Source organism: Rhodamnia argentea, chromosome 6 (genome assembly GCF_020921035.1).
Source record: "Rhodamnia argentea isolate NSW1041297 chromosome 6, ASM2092103v1, whole genome shotgun sequence".
NCBI classification, from domain to species: domain Eukaryota; kingdom Viridiplantae; phylum Streptophyta; class Magnoliopsida; order Myrtales; family Myrtaceae; genus Rhodamnia; species Rhodamnia argentea.
Window position 1 is genome coordinate 20,877,827 of NC_063155.1, and position 21,229 is coordinate 20,899,055.

At 39.8% G+C, this 21,229-nt stretch overlaps 2 protein-coding genes across 3 annotated transcripts; one reads left to right on the forward strand and one right to left on the reverse strand.

The window, feature by feature from the left end:
* The first annotated feature begins 7,641 nt into the window (after positions 1 to 7,641).
* On the forward strand, positions 7,642 to 11,505 carry LOC115734252 (alkaline/neutral invertase C, mitochondrial). 2 transcript variants are annotated; one of them, XR_007198700.1, is made up of 7 exons: positions 7,642 to 8,723; positions 9,209 to 9,374; positions 9,559 to 9,770; positions 10,078 to 10,571; positions 10,699 to 10,747; positions 10,876 to 11,270; positions 11,333 to 11,505. XR_007198700.1 is itself a non-coding variant. In XM_048280411.1 (6 exons), the coding sequence occupies exons 1-6, from the start codon at positions 7,956 to 7,958 to the stop codon at positions 11,200 to 11,202; spliced, it is 2,016 nt and encodes a 671-aa protein (XP_048136368.1). In that variant the 5' UTR covers positions 7,642 to 7,955; the 3' UTR covers positions 11,203 to 11,505. The 2 variants fall into 2 exon arrangements, 1 of the variants encoding a protein (XP_048136368.1); XM_048280411.1 differs by having other exon boundaries at positions 10,876 to 11,505.
* Positions 11,506 to 11,726: 221 nt separating this feature from the next.
* Positions 11,727 to 17,725, reverse strand: LOC115734254 (gibberellin 2-beta-dioxygenase 2-like). Its single transcript, XM_030664928.2, has 3 exons — positions 17,316 to 17,725; positions 14,606 to 14,966; positions 11,727 to 12,308 (listed from the first exon to the last, which is right to left on the reverse strand). The coding sequence occupies exons 1-3, from the start codon at positions 17,696 to 17,698 to the stop codon at positions 12,048 to 12,050; spliced, it is 1,005 nt and encodes a 334-aa protein (XP_030520788.1). The 5' UTR covers positions 17,699 to 17,725; the 3' UTR covers positions 11,727 to 12,047.
* Positions 17,726 to 21,229: the final 3,504 nt, after the last annotated feature.

The window sequence follows — 21,229 nt, forward strand, 5'->3', positions numbered from 1 at the left end:
AAAAAAAATCAGAGGAATGGACAATTGCCAAGAATAGTTGTCTCTATTTGGGGAAACCTAGCTATTGCTAAGGAAAATCTGTATACGGGCCACCAGATTACTAGTCGTCTTGTCTATCATTTCCAACAGCTTTTTGATACTTTTGAAGATTCTCCAACAGCTAATTTTTAGATTGAAGATTACATAAAAGATTCAATACAAGGTGAAGAAAATACGGAAAATCGAAAAAACTATAGACACTAATATTGTCTCATTCTATCAATTTATTACAAGCGTGATTCTCTTTACTCGTGTTCAATACTATTCAGAGTTGTTGTTACTTATCGTAATCTGTGATTCGAGAGAAGTGTACAAGTGTAATAAAGGTACTTGACTACTGATAGTGGGATCTATCAACTTTGGGTAGAATGAGCACTTACTACTTTAAACCTACTCTGACAAAATAACTGTGAAATATGCACCCAAAAAAAAAAATTTACTCATGAATTCCAGCGAATTGTCATTATGGGAGAGCAGACATATGGTTAATATAAGTAGAATCAATACCAGATCCGTGTGCAATACTTTCCATCTCTTTACTTGCTTCGATATTTAACTTATAGAAGCATCTTGCATCTAATATTATCAAATTGTTCATGCATTTATCAAACTTAACTCCAGATATTCCATGAAGATTTGTTAAGTTTTGTAAATCAACCTACTCACCTCTTTCTAAATTGTATTGTTAGCCTCAACACCAAATTCAATTGCGACAAAAGAGGTACCCAAGGAGAGAGAGAGAGAGAGAGAGAAGCCTGTCTATGGAGTCGCGAGGGTCCGGAAGTGGCAAGACAGTGGGGTGGTGGCATGGCCAAGGGCGACAACGACGGGGTGATCACGGTGATGCTTAAGACGAGGAGGAGAGGCTTAGAAAAGTGAGGGGAATTCTTGAGGATGGGTCGTAGTTGAGTATCGATGGGTCGGATTAATAAGGGTGAGCAGTTCCGGGTTTCGTACGGGTTCCACTTGGAACCCGGAACCCGTAACTTACCATATCACAGGTTCTAGGATCGATTCGAGGGTACCCGAGAATCTATCAATTTCTTTTTTTTTTTTTTTAGTTAAGCGAAATGAGAGTGAACACTACAACATCTAAGAGAAAGTAGAGGTGAGTGGTTTTAGGTTCCATACAGGTTACATTTAGAACATGAAATCAATCCATTTGAACAAATTTATCATTTTTTGGAACCTAAAACCTAAAAATTTGTTGGGCTCCGATTATATACTCATTATCGGACGCCATAAAACATTGTAGGATCATGCAAACACATATATCAAGAAAAATGTAAAAATTTATTTTAGAATTTATGGTACAAGTTCCAGGTTCCGGGTTCTAGATAGTGGAACCCGGAACCCATTGATTGAAACAGGTTCCTCAATTTTTGGAACCCGGAACCTACCATACATATCTTGGAACTTGAAACCGGACCGGATCCTACGGGTTCCGGTTCAGGATTCTCGGTTGTACCCTGGAACCATGCTCACCCCTATAGATTAGGGTTTCCATGAAGACTTAGTAAAATAAAGGGCATTCTTGGAGGAAAAATGGCAGTATGAAGATAAGCTTAACTATTGATGTTAGATGCAATTTGAGGTGTACGCACAAAACTAAAAATGCAAATGGGAAGTTTAGATAATTGAGGATGCAAATGTATGGACCTAGGCTGCGTTTGGTTCAATTTTCCCAAAGGGCTTTAGAGGTCTAAAGTCCTTTGGTCAAAATTTAAGATATTCGACAAGTTTTCTCGAGGGGCTTTAGGTCAAAAACTAACCTTTAGGAAGCTGAAACTAGGTTTTCGACTGAAAAGAAAAAGCTGAAATTAGGTTTTAATAATTTTTTCCCTCCCAAAACTACCCCTGGTGAGATTGTTTCATGAGAAGAACTCTTGAACGCATGCGCACGTTCACCCATCCCCTCCATGGTGCCTGTTTAATGGGGTGAGTTCAGGGTCAGTTGATTATGGGTGCGGTCCGTACTCGATGAAATTCTCTTATCCTAGCAGTATAATACAACTCGACTTGATTGATGAGAGTGAAGCCACTATAAAGAGCTTTTGAAACATTGATCATTCAAGGGTGGATCAAATGAAGGTGTTCAAGATGGTATCAATTGGAGCAATGCACCGATCAGAAGTGTCGGAACTACTAGCAGCAGACAAAGTGCTACAGATTTGGAAACTGTCTTAAGAACCTAGGGCACTTCCTAGAATCGTACTTGCGTAGTGCGGTTCCGCCGCAGCCCGGCGATGGCAAAAGACGCCAGTGGTCCAAGTGGGGAGGGAGGGTTGGTTGCGGACATGATGCGAGATCCTCCTCGAATCGAGGCGCTTTTTTCGAGAAGGTTTCACTCATGTGAACCGAGTCAAGTCATTATGAAACAGGCTCTCGTGTCCCAACACCGGTTCACATTAGAAAATTCGTAATCATACGCAATACGTGTATACTTTCATCTCTCTTGGTTCTCGTTCAAGATGGGTCGCTTGTGTGAAGCTTTGGGTTGAAAGCCCGCCCCACAGCCACAAGTAGATCATATGTTTGAGGGGCTAACAAAAGTAGGTAATGGTCATTCATATGTCCATCATCTTCAATTGTCATCTTTTTTTCCTCAAAGGCATAGAAGATATTCCCAAGCCGCAACATCGGTATGTACTCATGATGGAGTTCTAGTTATGTTACCAACGTTGGCTTTGGTTATTAGAAAATTTCTCCATCCTCTTTACATTGGAAAACATGGGTAGTGCCTTCGTCATGGACGGAAGAGATAACGATTGCAAAACTATCTCAATCGATGACTCAATCGCGCCGAGAATGGACTAAATTGATCGAATTTTCGCGAGTTATTTCTCTTCGGGTGTTCAAGAATTTCACTCGTGAACACACCTTGAGGGCTACGTTGGATTCTCGCATCGCGTTTGTGCTAATCATTTCTTTCCTTTGTGGCTAGCGTCTGGTCCTAAATAAGAGTTAGATGTGTCCCCTCCTAGATACAGATGCCTAAATACAATTCTTATTTGGACATCGAAGCCATAGTCCTAGAGTTCTTTAGTCATTTCTACAGGCAAAAACTTGCCTCTGTATGGCCCTTAATCAGACCTGCAATCCACAATTTTAATCCTTCGTATGGTCATAGACTATATAGCTTCGATCATAGGGATCAATTTCTAGTCCGATAATGTCGTTTTTTTATAATGAATGTTATCACGAAATATATGGAAGATAGTACTATATTCGAAAGGCTATGGAACTTGAGTATGGGTCTTTTGTTGAAATTAACCCACTTTTGCGAAGATCTCTTCCTTCTCTGCTATGCCTTAAAACTTTTTCTCCAAGTTTATCCATGATATAATAAAACTAGAATTCTATTGATGAGATAAGACTACGCATGAGCGGGTCCATACGGAGCCCGATCCAAAATGGAAATCGCTTGCCAGGCCCACCAGACGTGTGCTCTGGGCCATGCTGTCTCGAGCAGGCCAACGAGGCACCCAGCTCATGATCGGGTCTAATTTTTTCCCCTCGTCTATACAAACCGAGTGCCGCATTTCAACATGCATCTCGTGCACCGTGAGCCCTATGTACCATCAACTGCATCGCTTGTTCTTCTGGATCCAATTGGCCCTAGAAAATTGGGCAATTAGGTACTCACCGTGTTGGCAAAAGGATCATGTCCCGGGGTTCATTGAGAGACCATACGTGCAAGTGCATCGGCCCACAACCAACGATGTAAAGCAGCAACGCGAGCAATTCGCGAGGTAGCAATAACAGGAATAGTTGCAAGGCAGCTACTAGAATAACCGTGGTCAGCCGACAGGCGTAAAAAAATATTCGTCTCAGATCCGATCCTATTCGAATCGGAAATTTCGGTTCTTTTCGGTTTGGGTGACAAGTAAATGAATTCGGGTAGTTTGATGGTTCGGGTTTCGGGTTTTTCACACGTTTTTTTTTTTTTACTCATTTATTTATTTATATTCCACACACATAAAAGGTTATGTTACGCATCTACAATGTCTGATGATACACCTAAGGTGAAAAGAATCAATGTACTGAATTACATCGAAGATGTTCATGGATGGTCTGAGAGGCTTGAGCTAGCCTCTTCTCCTGGTCCGAGATTAATCTTTAGGCCTTCTGCATAACAACTTTTGTCAATGTCCATGTCGAGTACAATTGGGAACTTGGGCCTATTGACTACTTTTAGGCCCATTTAATTCTATGACTTGGGGTACGACTCATCTATTGGGCTGGGCCTTCGTAAAGTGAGAAGGCCTGATTGGAACAGTCTCCTCAATAATACTTGGAATAGTAACTACGTCAAGACCCGGTCAAAGGTCAATATTGAAGACGGGGGGGTACCGTTATAATACAGAGGAGTATTCCTTGGTTTTGAAGCGCGCGTGCTACACGTGCGTGTTTGCAAGAGGGGAGAGGGCACAGAATTGCGATTGGGGAAGAGAAGTGCCTGCAATGCTCGGAGAAAAGTCAGGATTAATAGCATGTTTATGATAAATTTATCACAAACGATTTTTTTTACCACCAAAAATAGCAACCGGCACATCTTTGACAGGTTACCCTCCATTAGTTTTCGTTGTATATTATTGTCAAATTGATGAATTAGAGTCACGAGACAGGTTGACGGATGCTACGGTTTGTGATTTTACTTTCCGTTTGTCACGGGTGTGCCTGTTTGAGATTTTCCGTGGTATTAACTCGATTTAATGAAAAATAATTGTGGGTAAATTTATCATGGGCATACCAATTTAGCATTTTTTGTGATCAAAAAGTTAGCTTGGAGTAAATTTTTCATAAGCATACCGGTTTTGAATTTTTTATGGTCAAAAATTAGTTTTTAGTAAATTTGTCACGGGTATATCATCTTGAGGTTTTTCATGATATTAACCCAAAAATAAAAAAAGAACATGGAGATTGTAGGAAGTAATAATGACACAAATGGTATCTAAATTTTGGCTCAATGTGCAATGTATAATTCTTTAACTTTTAATTTGTTCGATGTGGCCCTCGAAATTTATTTAAATGTGCAATGTCGTCCCTCGACTTTTAATTTGTTCAATTTGATCCCATGAAAATGTTCAATGATGTCTATGAACTTGAATTAGTGGAAGAGAAACATTGAACATCTTCATATAATCTAAGGACTAAATTGAACGCGTACAAAAAATTCAAAGATTATATTTTATAAATTTGAAATTTAGGGATGACATTGCAAATTGAGTTAAAGTTCATAGATTACTATGAACAAATTAAAGACTCAAAGATTATATTGCATATCGAGTTAAAGGCCAAAAATTATTCGTGTCATTTTACCTTGTAGGAAAGTGATCGAGGTGTAAGTTGCGTTCATTTACAATAATAACCTTGTTCAAAATGCTCTCTTAGGAAATATCGTAGGAGTGTATCTACCAAGTGATGTAGCTTCCTAAACAAACAAAACGCTTTGTTTAACATAAAAGTGTTTTATAATCGGACAAAAAGCCAAGTCAATATCGTCATTAAAATCACGTGGATCATGCAATATGCTCGTCATCTTATGTTGCGCTTAGAATTCTACGAATTGTAAATCTCGTCACTCTTGCAGTGCAACGGTTGCTTGAAATACTTTCTTCCGCCCATTAAATCGAAATTCGACGTATGGAAATTATACGACACAAAAACAAAATAATACATCTTCTCGACTTCACATGCGGAAGAATATCCCGAAGAGGTAGAGAGTGATATTGCTACGCCTCGTCCAAGTTATTCTTCACCTCGCGGATAGGCCAACGGGAGATGGACGCGTGTCGCGTACGCGGGGGTTCATACGTAGCTTATACGGCAATTTTCCAGGAGAGATGGAGGAATTTTGCTCGCTTTTTCCAAAGAATTTTAAAAAAGAAGAAAAAAAAAACATAAAGACAAAGAAAGCTGAGCTTTCTTCGATTTGCGCACATTTTTCTTAGTTTAGGACAGGAACCGTGAGAAGACCGACCGCCATCATCCGCTAAAAAGGCCGAGAAAGCGGAATTGACGCTTATGACCTCCTCTCTTCGTCCGTCGCACGTCTGGTCCCCCCATTCGACCGCGTCCTCCGAGTTATCTGACCAAATTGCCCCACGGCTTCGCCGATGAGATTGGTGACATGTCCTCCAAGAAGTTCGATCACAGGAAGGCATGAATATAGAATTAAATGACCAAATTGCCCCTTACCTTCGCCCCCCTTTTGCTCCAACACGGACAATTGCGATCCGATGAGATTGGTGACGTGTCTTCCAAAAAGTCGGACCACAGAAAGGTACGAACATGAGATATTTGCGTGTAGGAACAATAGAACGTACCGGTTCAACCAAAGCCAACTTGGGGTCTACCTTCCCCAATTATTGCCCTAAGCTCCTTTTGAATGTTTTTCTTCTCTAAAGAGAGGAATTATAGAGAGAACTTACAGGAACAACCCTCCACCATATAGGGGAGTTCCTTCCCTTGTCTCTCTTTAAGCCTTTTAAGGTCTTGCTTAGGACCTACATGTCCTTCAAGACGTCCGATCACAGAAAGGCATGAATATAGAATTATCTGACCAAATTTCCCCTCAGCTTTGCCCCCATTTTGCTCCAACAGGGACACTTGCAACCCCGATGAGATTGATGACGTGTCCTCCAAAAAGTCTGACCACACAAGGGAGGTATTTGCACGTAGCAACAACAGAACGTACTGGTTCAATCGACGGTCAAAAATATCCGGCGAAGAACGAATATGTACCGTCGGAACCCGTCGGCGATAATCGTAGCTGCGGGACTTTTTTTTTTTGCAGAAAATAAATAATATAAAAATATTTCTGTAAAAAAGATCGTTTGTATTGCTTACAAAAACAAATAAAAGGAAAATATTTTTACCACCCACAAAAATATTTAGACGTAATCTGTTGTCAATAATGAGAAAAAAAAAATTTAACTGATTATTTCAAATAATGCGAACGACCATTTTATGAAAAATATTTTTTTAGATCGTTCATTATTCATAAAAAAACGAACAGAGCTCTAACAACGCTTAAATATTCAAATTTAACTATTAATTATCGAGTAGCATTTCGTTCTCATTTCAATCGCTTGATTAAGTCTTTCTTGATGTCGGTGCTTGGATCCTTATGGTTTTATCGAGCAAGATTTTCAATGCGATTTTACTTGATCCTTTGTGTTCGAATTTTATCGTAATGCGCGAAAAAAAAAAACATTCCCTATTGAAATATACGATGACCAAGTAAAAATTGTACGCGCACAAATTAAAAGAGAATATCGTTCTAGGATTTGAACTTTTCTTGGATGGTACAAAATCTTAAAATAGAAATATGTGGGAGAGAATATCAAATTATCCATTTACGCATTTGCCCACGATGTCCCTTGCGTCAAACGCGTCTCTAGGGCTTCATTAAGCAAGGCCAGAATAGTAATATGACCACCCTCCGCTTTGAAAAATGCCTTACACGTGCGGGGAAAAGAAGGGGCCAAAAAAGTAATTTCCAGCTTCTGAATGGAAAATTCCAATAAAATCCAAACCTTCAACGTCAACGAACTTTCCCTTTACCCTTTCCCTTCTTCTATAAATGCCCGACTCGAAGCTCTCCCTCAAAATCTAACAATCTTCAAATCCGACACATTCATTTGCTCTTTCATTCGCACCCTCCGTTTCCTGGAAACTGTAAGTCATAGAGTAGTTCTTTCTTTTTTCTGTAATTCTAAGTTATACTGTCTTTCTTTTGTGCACAATTGGTCCATACCCGTCACTGTAAATCTTCAAAGTCTCCATTTTTATAGCTGCTGTATATCTCTGTTCATCTAGCTTTCTCTGAGATTTAGCAGAGCTGTCTGTGTATTGGGTGTTCATAATCACCCCTGGTTATAGTTTTAAGTCGATACCCTGATATAGAAAAGATGAGCACTAGCAGCTCCATTGGGATCTCTACTATGAAGCCCTGTTGTAGAATCCTGATTAGGTACAGATCCTCCTCGATTTTCCGGGTTTCGCCTCAGAAATCGAACAACCCGTCTCTCAACAATTTGTCGAAATCACACTTCAAGCACGCGTTCCGCTGTGGCTATAGTAGGCCCGGGTTTTCGGGTCGTCGGTGTCTGGTGGATCCGAGTCGGAGAGCCTTTTGTATCTCCGATTCGAGTTGGGGTCAATCCAGGGTAGGTAGCTGTCGGGTAAATGGTAGGAGGGGTCTTTTAGTAATTCCCCGCGTAGCGTCTGATTTTAGGAACCATTCGACATCAGTTGAAGCTCATGTAAATCAGAAGGGCTTCGAGAGCATATACATCCAAGGGGGGTTGAATGTGAAGCCTCTCGTGATTGAGAGAATTGAGACGGATCATGGCGTCGCAAAGGAAGAAGAACGCGATAGGATAGAGGCTGATGGTTCTACTGTAAATATAGATAGTTTGAAAGGGTTGCGAGAGAAGACGGTTGAGAGAGAAGTGTCTGAGATAGAAAAGGAGGCGTGGAAGTTGCTCCGGAGTGCCGTGGTGAACTATTGTGGGAACCCTGTAGGTACGGTCGCGGCTAATGATCTCACGGACAAGCAAGCTCTCAACTATGATCAGGTCTTCATCCGTGATTTTGTGCCCTCCGCACTCGCATTTTTGCTTAACGGAGAAGGAGAGATTGTCAAGAACTTTCTGCTTCACACCTTGCAATTGCAGGTACCATTTCCTCTGTATTAGTTTGTACATCTTTGGCATTTCTTAATGCATTTTAATGTTTCCACGTTATAGAAGTGGGAAAACCACTTAGCTTTTTTATCTCGCGCTGAATCTATGATATGCAGGACCGCTACCTAGCCTACATGTTGTCCATATGAGGCATGAAAGTATATGCAGGCTGGTTTTGGTTGCCCTTAGAATAGCATGCCCATTCCTCTGTTCAAGAAACCAAAATTATAAGTGCAAAGAAACCGACACAGTACACTTCATAAATCACGTCTAATCCATGTTAAAAAGCCACCCGAGCTGCTTAATTAACTCAAATTCTGATTTATGCATAATTTGACCCCTGTCTAGATAGGAAAGTGAATTGTAATCCTAGATTGCCATTGAGGACTTGTGCTCTCTTGCAGAGTATTTGTCCCCCCTTCTTTCCTTCTCAGATTTAATTCTCTCTCTCTCTCTCTCTCTCTCTCTGATGTTAGAGTTGGGAGAAGACGGTCGACTGCTATAGTCCTGGCCAAGGGTTGATGCCAGCTAGTTTCAAAGTCCGTAGTGTACCTCTTGAAGGAAGTGATGGAGCATTTGAGGAAGTTCTGGATCCAGATTTTGGGGAATCAGCCATTGGCCGTGTTGCTCCAGTTGATTCTGGTATTAGACATTCTGTTTATCCATCTATATCGATAAATTCAATTGGAAGCTTAGAGGTTTTTTTGCTAATAATTTTGGGAGACGAGTTTATAGGGTCGCTGAGTTGAATTACAAGATAATTCCACCGTATTGACGTGGTTGGCATGATTAATCTGAACCATATGTGACTATATTCGGCTGGCAGGGTTATGGTGGATTATACTGCTGAGAGCTTATGGAAAGATCACTGGTGACTATGCTTTGCAAGAGAGAGTAGAAGTTCAGACAGGCATAAGACTGATCCTTAACTTGTGTCTAACTGATGGTTTCGACATGTTTCCCACATTGCTGGTCACCGATGGTTCCTGCATGATCGATAGGAGGATGGGAATCCACGGACACCCTCTTGAAATTCAAGTAAGATGAAATGTTCCTAGTGTTTTTACTACATAAGTGATTATGTGCTCATTTTCTTGCCTTAGAGCAGACAGTTTAACAAGCATCAGATATCTCCTTATATGTAATCACCAAATATGACCTAGTTCTCTGAAGTCTGGTGTCGCAATTTTTTTGGCATATAACGCACAGTACCCATGTTTGTAGCACGAGGTAGATACGATCATACAACTGTTTTAGGGCCAGCATTTGATATATATTTTCTTAACCTTCTGCTCGTGCCTTTCCCATCTCCATACAACATTAGCTGATTGAGTCTGATATGCAGGGATTGTTTTACTCGGCTTTACGTTGTTCCAGAGAAATGCTTATTGTCAATGATGGAACTAAGAAGTTGGTGGCGGCCATAAACAACCGACTCAGCGCACTTTCGTTCCACATAAGAGAGTATTATTGGGTGGACATGAAGAGGATCAATGAGATATACCGTTATAATACAGAGGAGTATTCCACAGAAGCCATAAATAAGTTCAATATCTACCCGGATCAGATCCCGTCTTGGCTGGTCGATTGGATTCCAGAGACAGGTGGTTATCTCATTGGCAATTTACAGCCTGCTCATATGGATTTTAGGTTCTTCACCCTCGGAAATCTGTGGGCCATCATTTCCTCGTTGGGTACCCAGAAGCAGAACCAGGGTATTTTGAACTTAATTGAAGCCAAATGGGACGATCTCGTGGCTCATATGCCTCTGAAGATTTGTTACCCCGCCTTGGAGTCTGAAGAGTGGCGTATAATTACCGGAAGCGATCCCAAGAACACGTAAGGCTCTTCAAATATTCCGTTTTGCATCTAATGCTCTCTTCAATAGCTTTATTTGACTTTTGTCGCCAATCAGTATGTCTCCAATATATATAACTGATGCTGATTCTCACCGCTTCGCGTGCAGGCCATGGTCGTACCACAACGGTGGATCTTGGCCAACACTTTTATGGCAGGTAAATTTTCTTTTGCAGTTCAAGGGGAAGACAGAGCATATCTCTTTCAATCCTAGGGAAGAACTTAAGATCACTGTGTAATTGAATTAAGATGGCTGTGTATATCTCATTACTACTTGTTATTTCAGTTCACATTGGCCTGCATCAAGATGGGAAAGCTGGAATTAGCAAAGAAGGCGGTCGACTTGGCTGAGAAAAGGCTTTCTGCCGATGATTGGCCTGAATATTACGACACGAGGAGCGGGAGATTCATTGGCAAGCAAGCAAGGCTATTCCAAACTTGGACGATTGCCGGCTTCCTAACCTCGAAGATGCTTATTGAGAAGCCAGAGTTGGCGTCCCTCTTGTTTTGGGAAGAAGATTATGAGCTTCTGGAGATTTGCGTTTGTTCGCTCGGTAAGTCTGGGCGAAAGAAGTGTTCGCGGCAGAGCGCTAGATCGCAGTCTTCAGCTTGACACGGTGTTCATCATCGGAGAATAAGGACAATGGAAGGCGCCTCTGGCTCAATAAACCTAATTACAATGAAGCAACCTGCATTTTCCCAATGTTCTAATACTTCCGCGCAAAATGAGTAAGGAAGTATCAGAATGAAGATGACATGGTTTCCTCTTATTGTTCTAACCAACATTGGTGGAGAGCATTTTATTCATGATTGTATGACTGATTGAATTGTTCATGAAGCAATTGTCTCCGAAGTTCAGTTGGAGGTAATCAGTCGTAGGTGGCTGTATTTTCACAAGTGCCACTACATTTCTAAACCAGTTCTTGAAAGTCTAGAAACACGATGCCAATTCTAGAAAGTCCGATCCAAATGCTTAAAACGAATGGGTATTATTCCAGTTGCAGAGTCCAACTCACCTGATCCTGTCCGCTCTATCCGGGTCATGATCAATACTAAGTAAATGTTAGCCACAGCTCTTTTTCATATCGACTTTCGAAAGATCGTTCTCTACCGGGCCGAGGCTAAGCGCACTCTAGTGTACATAAGCTTCCTCAATATGTCTAATGCAATAGATAAATCAATTGATGGGTCAGCAGACAAGATGAAAGCTACAAACATGAACATCATCGCCTAAGATACCCTTTCCATTGATTGCAACAGTACATTTGCCCTAGTTACACTAATCTAGACAATAACACCGGAGGCTTCTTCTCTTGCTGCCAACACAGGAAGGGGGGACAAAGAACCACAAAACCCAAAATTCCCCTTCACGACAGACCCCAACAACAGAAGAACAGAAGGTAAAAAGACATAGCCATCTCCTTCTTCTTCCTCTTTGTCTTGTTCTTCGCCTGCTCGCTAGTCGATGCCGCCTTCTTTGCGGGCCCTGAAGAGGTCGAGACGCGTGTCCCCAAGCCTGAGAGAGTAGACGGCCTTCTTGTACTCGGCCCAGGTGAAGGGCTTGTAGATACAGGGCCTTCGAGGATCGAGCAGCTCTCGCTGGGGAGCGATCCACGCGTCGAGCGGCGGCGCCCCGAAGAACGCCATCGACGTTCTTGACTTGAACGGGTTGGTCAGCGCTCTGTGCCTCACGCTCAAGAACCTCCCATTCGTCATTGCCTGCATCATGTAAGGGAAAAAGTAAACACGAAAGGAGGGGAAAAAGAAGCCTCAGGTCAGAAATAGAGACAATTCACCAAATTCTTAAAAATTATGCAGAAAAAAATATGAGTCAAATGTTCAAGCCCTTTAATTTTGAGAAGAAAAAAATTTTGCAGGGTCAAAAATGGGTGCACTGCAAATCAAAAGTACAAAGCCAATCTTTCAAAAGTTCAATCTCATTTCCTCTCCTTATGGGTCGGGGTACGTGAGCAAGCGATCAAGCTATAGGTATCGGCCTCGGACACATCGAGCATGACAGTTGCACGTGCTTATGATTTGGTATGAGCGATCATAATAATGCGCATCTGGAACCTAAGGAATGCAAAGAATGCTAAATTGGTATCCACAAAGGACATTAACTCCTAGTGAAATAAATTTTTTTTTTCCTGCAACGTTTCTTGGAAGTTATAGATGACCAAGTCCAATGTCGGTTTCACCATGTTCCTAGACAAGCTAAAGCTATACTTTACCTAATTATAAAAAGCCTAGTGACTTTGATTTGTAATTCCCTCTTCTCGATGAAAAATCAATGCCAAATCCCAAGGGTAATACTAGGAGAAAGTAGATTACTAAATTACACTATGATATTAAGTGATACGCCGATGACGTAATTCAATTAGTAACTAACGTCGTTTAGAATAAAATATCTATAAATCAAAACAAATTATTCCACGACACGAGTCCGGCAGACCATCCGCAGCACTGCAATTCACACATCGATCTACCAAATTAACATATCTAAGGTGGATAAAAATTGAAAAATTAAAAAGAAAAATATTCTGCGGGCCCAATTTTGAAAATTCCAAAGATGGGATTGGTCGAATTATTGTCACGAGATGCTTTCCCTGACAATTTTATCAAAAAGGGTAAAGTACAAAGATGTGTGTGAGAGAGAGAGAGAGATGCTATGACTCCACAATGAGCAAAAGAGACCCAAAGGGGGTGGTCCCATCTTGGGAAAGTGCTTATTAGGATTCAAAAAAAAAAAGGAAAAAGAAAAAACAGAACATCTTCCTAGGAAGTTGCTCCTTACCAATGCTAACCATAAATGGCAAATACCTTCTTCCATACCCACCAGTTCCCACACACTTTTCTTCTGTTTCTCCCCCTCATACTTCTAATATTTGCCACAAAAGTCCCCATAAATTAATAGAAAGATAACCCCCCATATAACTTTTTTTTTTTTCACAGGATGGTCCCCCACATAGGATGGCACTGATGTTCATTTTGCAGTGATTCTGATTCCCCTTCCCTAGCTCCCTATCAATCAGTCAAATCGAGTTCAAACCATCCCCCCCAAACCTTTTATCCTTCCTTTATCTTTACTTTGTTGAAAAATCATAGCGCAATGCCTACTAAGATTACACATGGTAACATTTCTATTCCCGAGAACATATATGAACAGAAACATTTTTTACCACGATGGCCGCTTCGGCTCCTCACCGATGATGGTGCACGGTGGTGGTTTGCACGAGCTCGCCTTCGAGTTGTTTCTAAAAAGTGTTCCAAAATTCAGAAACAAATTTTTTTATTTTTTATTTTGGCTTCAAAAGTGTTTCTTTTGCAACATTTTGCAACCATACACGTTTCTGTTCCGAAAGTGTTCCCAAAATACTTTCGGAACAAAAATATTTTCCAGAAAATGTTACCATACAAGCCCTAAAGATCTCATTGAAAATAAAACACCGCTTTCGAATAATTATTCTCAATTTTTCGGTTTCTCGATATTTGAATAACAGGAAAGCTAATTGATCTACAAAAGGAAAAACTGCATCTCTTTCTAGAAAATCACCTTCTTCTAACCATTAAACAAATGAAAATTATGAAGACGATTTTTCTTGAGAGTAATTTCTATGGAAAACATTTTCCTTCTTCATCAAGTTTTCAGTTAAACAAACAAACCCTTCATATAATTAACAACTATTTAATTTAGATTCCTCCTAAATGTACGATGAGAAGACCCATTTTAAGCAGGTAAACGCCGATGACACGAAAAACCGACTTCTTCGTCATTCTTCAAGCAAGTCCCGAGTCTAAATTCCAATGTATGGATCAAGCACGAAATTTATTTACTTTAGATTGCGTGGAAAATCGGTTTTTTTTTTTTTTTTTTTACTATTTTTACCACATCATGTGTTTTTGAGTCTTTTTTTTTTTTTTTTGTGATTTTGAGTTGCTTGTCAAAAAAGGTCTTAATTTATTGAGTTAGACTTCTGTGAGATGATATAGAGAGAGAGAGAGAGAGATATGGGGACCTGCAAAACATCGCCCACGTTGACCCAGAAAGCGGCGGGGTCGGGGGGCACCGGGGTCCACACGCCGTCCTCGAGGGAGATCTGGAGGCCGCCCACGTCGTTGGATCTGAGGACGGTCAGGATCTGAGGGTCGGAGTGCTCCCCGAACCCGACCTCCTCCCCCACGCCACCGCCGCCGCGGAGGAGGACAGCGCCGGAGCGACGAGGGTAGTGGTTGATCCGGAAGACCGAGTCGCTGTCGACGGCCCTGAGGAGCCTGCTGAAGACCGACGCGTCCGGGGCCCGCAGGCCCTGAGCCATCAGATCCAAGATGTCACAGGCCAGCTCCCTAACTGCTTCTATGTAACTATTCACAGCAGCGCTGTCACCAAAAGAGAGAGTGAAAAGATAAAATAAAGAAAAGGAAAGAGGAAAGGGGAAAGTACAACAATTTTATCAGAAAGTTGGATAAGTTGAACTCTCACTGGGTCTCTGACATTGACCACAGCTCTTCCCAAATTTTAAAAAAAGAAGAAATTGTCAGCTTTTGTGCTATTTTTGGAAAATCAAAAAAGAGCAAAAATTAAAAGAGTGAAATTTGAGCATTATGCATGTTCCATCCAAATGTAAAAAAAAAAGGAAAAACAATCGAAAAAAGAAAGCCCTTGATCTTGATCGGGGGCCTTTCCTTAAAATAAGGATAAAATTTCAGATTCTTCTTTAAAACAAGACTCGCTCGAGATTCTTATTCGAAACCTTCTAGAATACAACCATGTCACTTTTATAACATAAGGTAAATATTATTCTAATGATTTTTTTTTTTTGTTCACTCTTTCCCTTCTTTTGAGAAAAATTCTCCTTCTTGGGGTTTTGCTTCATTTGGCTAGAAAAGTGACCAATGCTTTACTACTCCACTTTTGGGAAGAAAGTGGAGGTTTTCAGTTTCATGTCACTTCTACGCTTTTTTTCCCCCCAAATTTTTTTTTATTTTAATGTTTATCTCATTTTTTTTTTCTTTTGCATTTAATTTTGGGTTCTAAAACTTCATCTTTGGAGGGGTGGTGATGTGATTGGACTTTGGTCGAAAGGTCATTCGTTCCCATTCCCTTTTTCTTGTAGCAGGGAGAGGAGGGGCCAGTTCATGTACATTGCACCACCTCACCATTCCTTTGAACCACTACTTCTTTTCTTTTTTTCCTCTTATTATTTTTTTTCTAATTTTTCCCCCTATGTTTTTTGGACCCTCTCTTTTCAAATTTCCCTTTTGGGCACCTTTCTAATTGCTGCATCCACACTGGAGAGTGTGTGGCCAATGCCCTCTCTCTTCCTTCTCAAATTGGAAATTCTACATTCTCGAAACTTGTCTTAAGGGCGATTTCAGATGTTTAATCGAAAATTCACAAGTAAATTTCAAGCAAAGGGTGTTTCGAGAATTCCAACGATGAATTAGATTCTTCAGAATAAATTGGAACCTCCCTAGAGAACTTACCCTGGCAGCTTGTCCCATTTTCTAGGGGAACTACTGAACCTACCCACCCAGGTTTATCTATGTTATCTTAAGAGTCAATTTTTTGGGGACAACAGATATACGGAATTTGTATTTACAAACTTAAGCTACGAAATTAAAAGTGGGAGATAATTTCATCGACCCCCGAGATTTATCTCGCCCAAAGTGAGTTTTCCCGCCATAGAATAAATTACGGGGTCCATTACATGTATGATAACTTTTATTGTTTGAACAAATCAGTAAGGCGAAAGTTTATCTATATTATCAAAAGCGATTTATGAGAAAAGACATTTTCTTTGATGATTCAAAAAAAAAATTTGATCACCTTAATCACTTTTTTCCTCAAGTATTTTTGAAATTGTTGACTTCCTGAAAAACGAACGTACAGAATTTCGGGTTAAATGCTAATTTTTTTGTTTCCTTTTACTGCTACAAAAACCATAGACGAATATGTAACTTATCCTTTCCGCATAGATTTTGACTTTGAAGTTGGAGAACACGAGATCTCAAGACATCCCTAGCCACAGACTCCTGGTAAAAACTGTGTCACTTTTGACTGCTCTGGAGATGATGATGATCATGATGGCCAGCCGGCTAAAATGGCTATCCATGTGTTACTACTGTTCTCCCCCAAGCTGAGCCGTCAGTCCAACCCTAGAGCTACCAAGCACATCAGCAAAAAACCAGGTCTCCCACCCATTTTTAGTGTGTACAAGGTCGATGTTCATAGGCCCCTCCATTTGATCAGGAGATTGCATGCGGCTACTTCAGATAGATCACCACTTTCCCTAATCTCTCTCTCTCTCTCTCTCTCTCTCTCTCTCTCTCTCTCTCGCCGAGCATGCATGGGAATGGAAGATTGCACCATTCTCGTGCAGGAATCTTGGTTATGGAAGAAACCACAGACCCACCCACGTAAAACCCTTCTGTTTGCTGTGGTGGGTTCATCAACAGCGTCGAGCCTAACCTAAGAAGCAAATGATCTGAGCTAACTGCGACTGTCGTTGAGTGTTCGAACCGTTTTCGCTCGTTTCGATAGCTACTCGCGCGTTTACTTTACGGATATCTGATTCCATGAACCAGATGATCTTCGCAACAGCTCAGCGCGGGTCGAAAGAAAGAAAAGCAGCGGAAGCATGCAACGAACGCGACGACAGGAAAAACTAATCATCGGGTGGTGTTAATCATTTCGTTCTGCTCAACAAAGTTATCTGGAGAGCGTACCTGAATCGGTTGGGGTCGTCGGAGATGCCCACGGACCTGCGCGAGACGAGGACGGGGTCGGTCTCGAGGAGGAGGTACTCCACCTCACCGACGTCGCCGTTGAACCCGATGCTCTTGCTCCCGTACCCGAATGGGTCGGCCGGCCCGGCGCCCCGCTTCTCGGAGTCGGGCCTCGCGAAGAAGCCAGCGCTCGCCTCGTCCATCCTCGACACGACCTCCCCGGGGACGCCGTGGTTGATCACCTTGAAGAAGCCGTACTTCTCGCAGGCCTCCACGATGAGAGCCGGCGCCGCGGATCTCCCCGACGGAGAGAGGTCGATAACCGGGAGCTCGACGGCCTGAATCTTCTCGGCCCGTCTTGGGTTTGGACTCGCCACCACCATCGCCGCTTTCCGTTTTCTGTCTCTCTCTTTTTTTTTTCTCCTTCCTTTATATGGACATGAAAGAGAGAGGGGAAGATGGATACATATAGGTGGTAGCGAAGTCGTCACAGAGAGAGCACGTCAATAATTTAGTGTTTAACAGAAGAGAAATTTTATAAAAGTATAACATGTATATCATATTAAATCTAAACTAATAAAAGTTTCACTAATAAAAATAATGAGTCTCGCGAGAAATTCACGTGAACCTCGTCGAATCTGATGAATCGAATTAATATTCGCATGTACAACGTGTGTTCGTCGATAATTTCTCCGATTAATAGGACTTTATGGAGAAAGAGAGATGGGATTTTTCTAAAATACAGTATTATTAGAAGAAAGTCACCCGTCTCATCCAACAAGGACATTGACTTTGAAGATGCTGTGCTGTGTGGCTTGACCTTGATTTACTAATCCAACAAGGACATCTACCCTCATTTAAATGCTTTCTTGATAGTACTGTCAAGAACGGTACAATCTCAATCGTAGGTTCACACATCATCACCATGTGTTTTGAATAAAAAACTTATTGATTAAGAGGTCTTGTGATCGAAAATAATTAACGGTACTATCGATTTATCGGGCTAGCGACTCTCTTTAATTAACGATTCACTCCTTAAATTTAGATTTCGCCATTATTAGCATTTTGCCCTTTTGACATTAGTAGATTCCGGTGGTCTGTCGACGCATCCAGGGTTTTCTTTGTTCATCTTTTTGAATAGGAGAATCCTAATTTCTGAATTATTATACCTTTATTTCCCAAAGGGATAAGGAATGGATTTAAGTTAAAACATGAACGTCTATGAAGGTAGGTTGTATCTTTTGGCCTTTGAATAATCGAGATGTAAAGAGGCTATCGGGCGACCGGTGCCTTAATATGAGTGGCCAAGTGAAAGTTGGGCTCCAATAATTTCACATTGAGATTTGAGCAAATATATATATTATGTAAATTAGCAGATAAATATATAAATACAAGTTACACGTGGATGCAAATCCTTATCTAGGGCTTTGAGCGACCAGTGAGATTTTACTAGTCCTTAATGGAAAGTCAATAGAGCAGGAGGCTGGGGGAGGGCATCAAAGTACTTGCAAGATACTGAGCTGTCCAACATGTACTTATGTTCTGACCAAAAAAATAATTGTACTTGTGTTGAAAAAAAAAAAACACATGTACTTGTTAATAATGGCAAATTAATAAAATATCCGCTCAATTTGCTTCATAAAATATAATTTGAGAAATATTTTTTTTTGTAAAAAAAATTACTCACATCGCTTACAAAATTAATGAATCGAAAATTATTGTCGATGATGAAAATATTTATCATCAATTAACTATTGTTCAATGAAAAAAAATTATTTTTCTTTAAACCAATGGAGCCGCAATATTTACTAACGATGCGATAGATGTAACTAATATTGGCACCGTAAGAAACACATAAATGCATTTCTCGTTTTGTGAAATCTAGTTATTCAATGAATGAGAAAACTAGGGTTTGTTAGAATGAAGTACATGTGTCGGGGAAAAAAAAGTATTCTTGCAGAAAGATAAGCAGCAAATGCATAGTTTCTTGAAAAAAAGAGCGATGATGGTCAAGGCATGCATTTAGATCTACTAATGCACTAGCAGTAATTTGAATTGTTATCATGCACATAAAATCAACCGAGACGAAAACGAATTTACTTTATGGAAGTTTTGATAGGATATTACACCTCTGGCGATCTAAAAACCTAACATGATCGCACAATGGGTCCTGTATGCATAAGAAAAAGAAAAAAACACAAAATTCACCGTCATATTTGAGTACATTACTGTGATCAACGTGAAGAGAGTATGATTTGGGTGCAAAATTAGGTTTGTCTTAGAGAAGCATCGATAATTGAGCTACTTGGATTAGATTAATTGTTAGAACTCCCATCTTAATTAGTAAAACAACGTTAAAGAGGACCGCTTGGCATTTTTGTAAGATTACAAATGATGTTTTTCAAAATGCATTATTAAATTGCAAGGTGTCAATCTTCTTCAATTAGTGAATGGTATGCTGATCAAGTAAATTATAATGCGAAACCCCTCTTCCAAATCAAGAACATGGTCCACATTAGCGGCTGTGGGATTATTTAGGACGTGCATAGCAACAATTATGTTTTATAAATGAAATTCTATTTCTGAGCATAAGTTGATTTTTCTGTTTCTAAAAGAAAATTAACTTTTACTACTTCTTTAATTGGCTTTAAAACTGCTTCTGGAGCATAAAAAAATACTGCAAAGGTAGAAAAATAAAATTTTGAAATGATAATAATAATAACAACAATCACAATAATAACAAAATTAATAATAATAAAAGTGCAATGGCTGTTGAACCCTAGAAAGGGGAGTAGCTAGGGCTTGCATCCCCATGCAATTCACTGTTTACTCTGCACTTGCTGGAGCTGAACGTTGTCCTTGTGCTCCCTTTTACCTTATCCACAATCGTATTGCTAACTGCTCTTGTACCTTCGCCCCAACCTGAACAAATGCACTTTTTAAAATTGTTTTTTTTAGGCTGCGGGTGGTAATTATTCTGTTTCGAAAAATTGATTTTGAGTAAAATGACTTTTTTTAATTTTTTTCATGGATAAATTTTAGAGAATAATTTTTTTTTGATAATTATCCAAAATTTATGTTTCTGAAATATGAACGCGTTTGATGACTGCATAAAATTTTTGTTTCAAAAAACTGTTTTTCTTCCTTTTTTTTTCATTTAAGTCGAATAACTACGTAGTTACTTTGTAAACTTTTATCCTAAATTGAAGACTAATTTTCAATGCACACTAAAATAATTTAAAATATATTTTTTTTAGCATGTCATAAATGAAATACAAATTTTAATACATTACATTTGAAATTCGATTGAAGCATGGGATAGTTCCCATATTAAGAACTCATTTTTTTCTTTAAATATTGTGTTGTCCAAAAAACATTCAAACATAACAGCCGAATAATCAAATTATCCACTGATTAAAAAAAAATTATCCTCCTTGATACGAAGTACAAGTCCTTCACTATCATTTTGCAACTTCTGTCCTAAACCAAGTGGGTGTTTAGCTTCATCTCCACGTGCAGATATTTTCATTTTGTGACGCACAGCTACCACTACGAATACATATGTTATCATCCACATGTTAGATGCCATTATCTTTTATGGCATTTTTTGCAGAAGAGTGAAATCTATGAATTCTATAAAATTTAGGCCCAAATTTATGAAAATGAGGTCAAACTAGCCTAATATAAGCTTATTCTATTTTTAGGAATTTTCTAATTTTTTGTGATTTTTTAAAAAAATTTCAAATTTTTTCGAATTTTTTTTATTTTTATTAGGTTGTGGGAAAAGTGACGAGAGAATTAAAAGGAAAAAATGATAGATATGAGACTTCATTTTGTTTTGCGATTCTCGAAAGTTATTCTTTTTTCCAGAATTAACTTTTTTTTTATTGAATTTTGCTCTAAAACCGATTCTT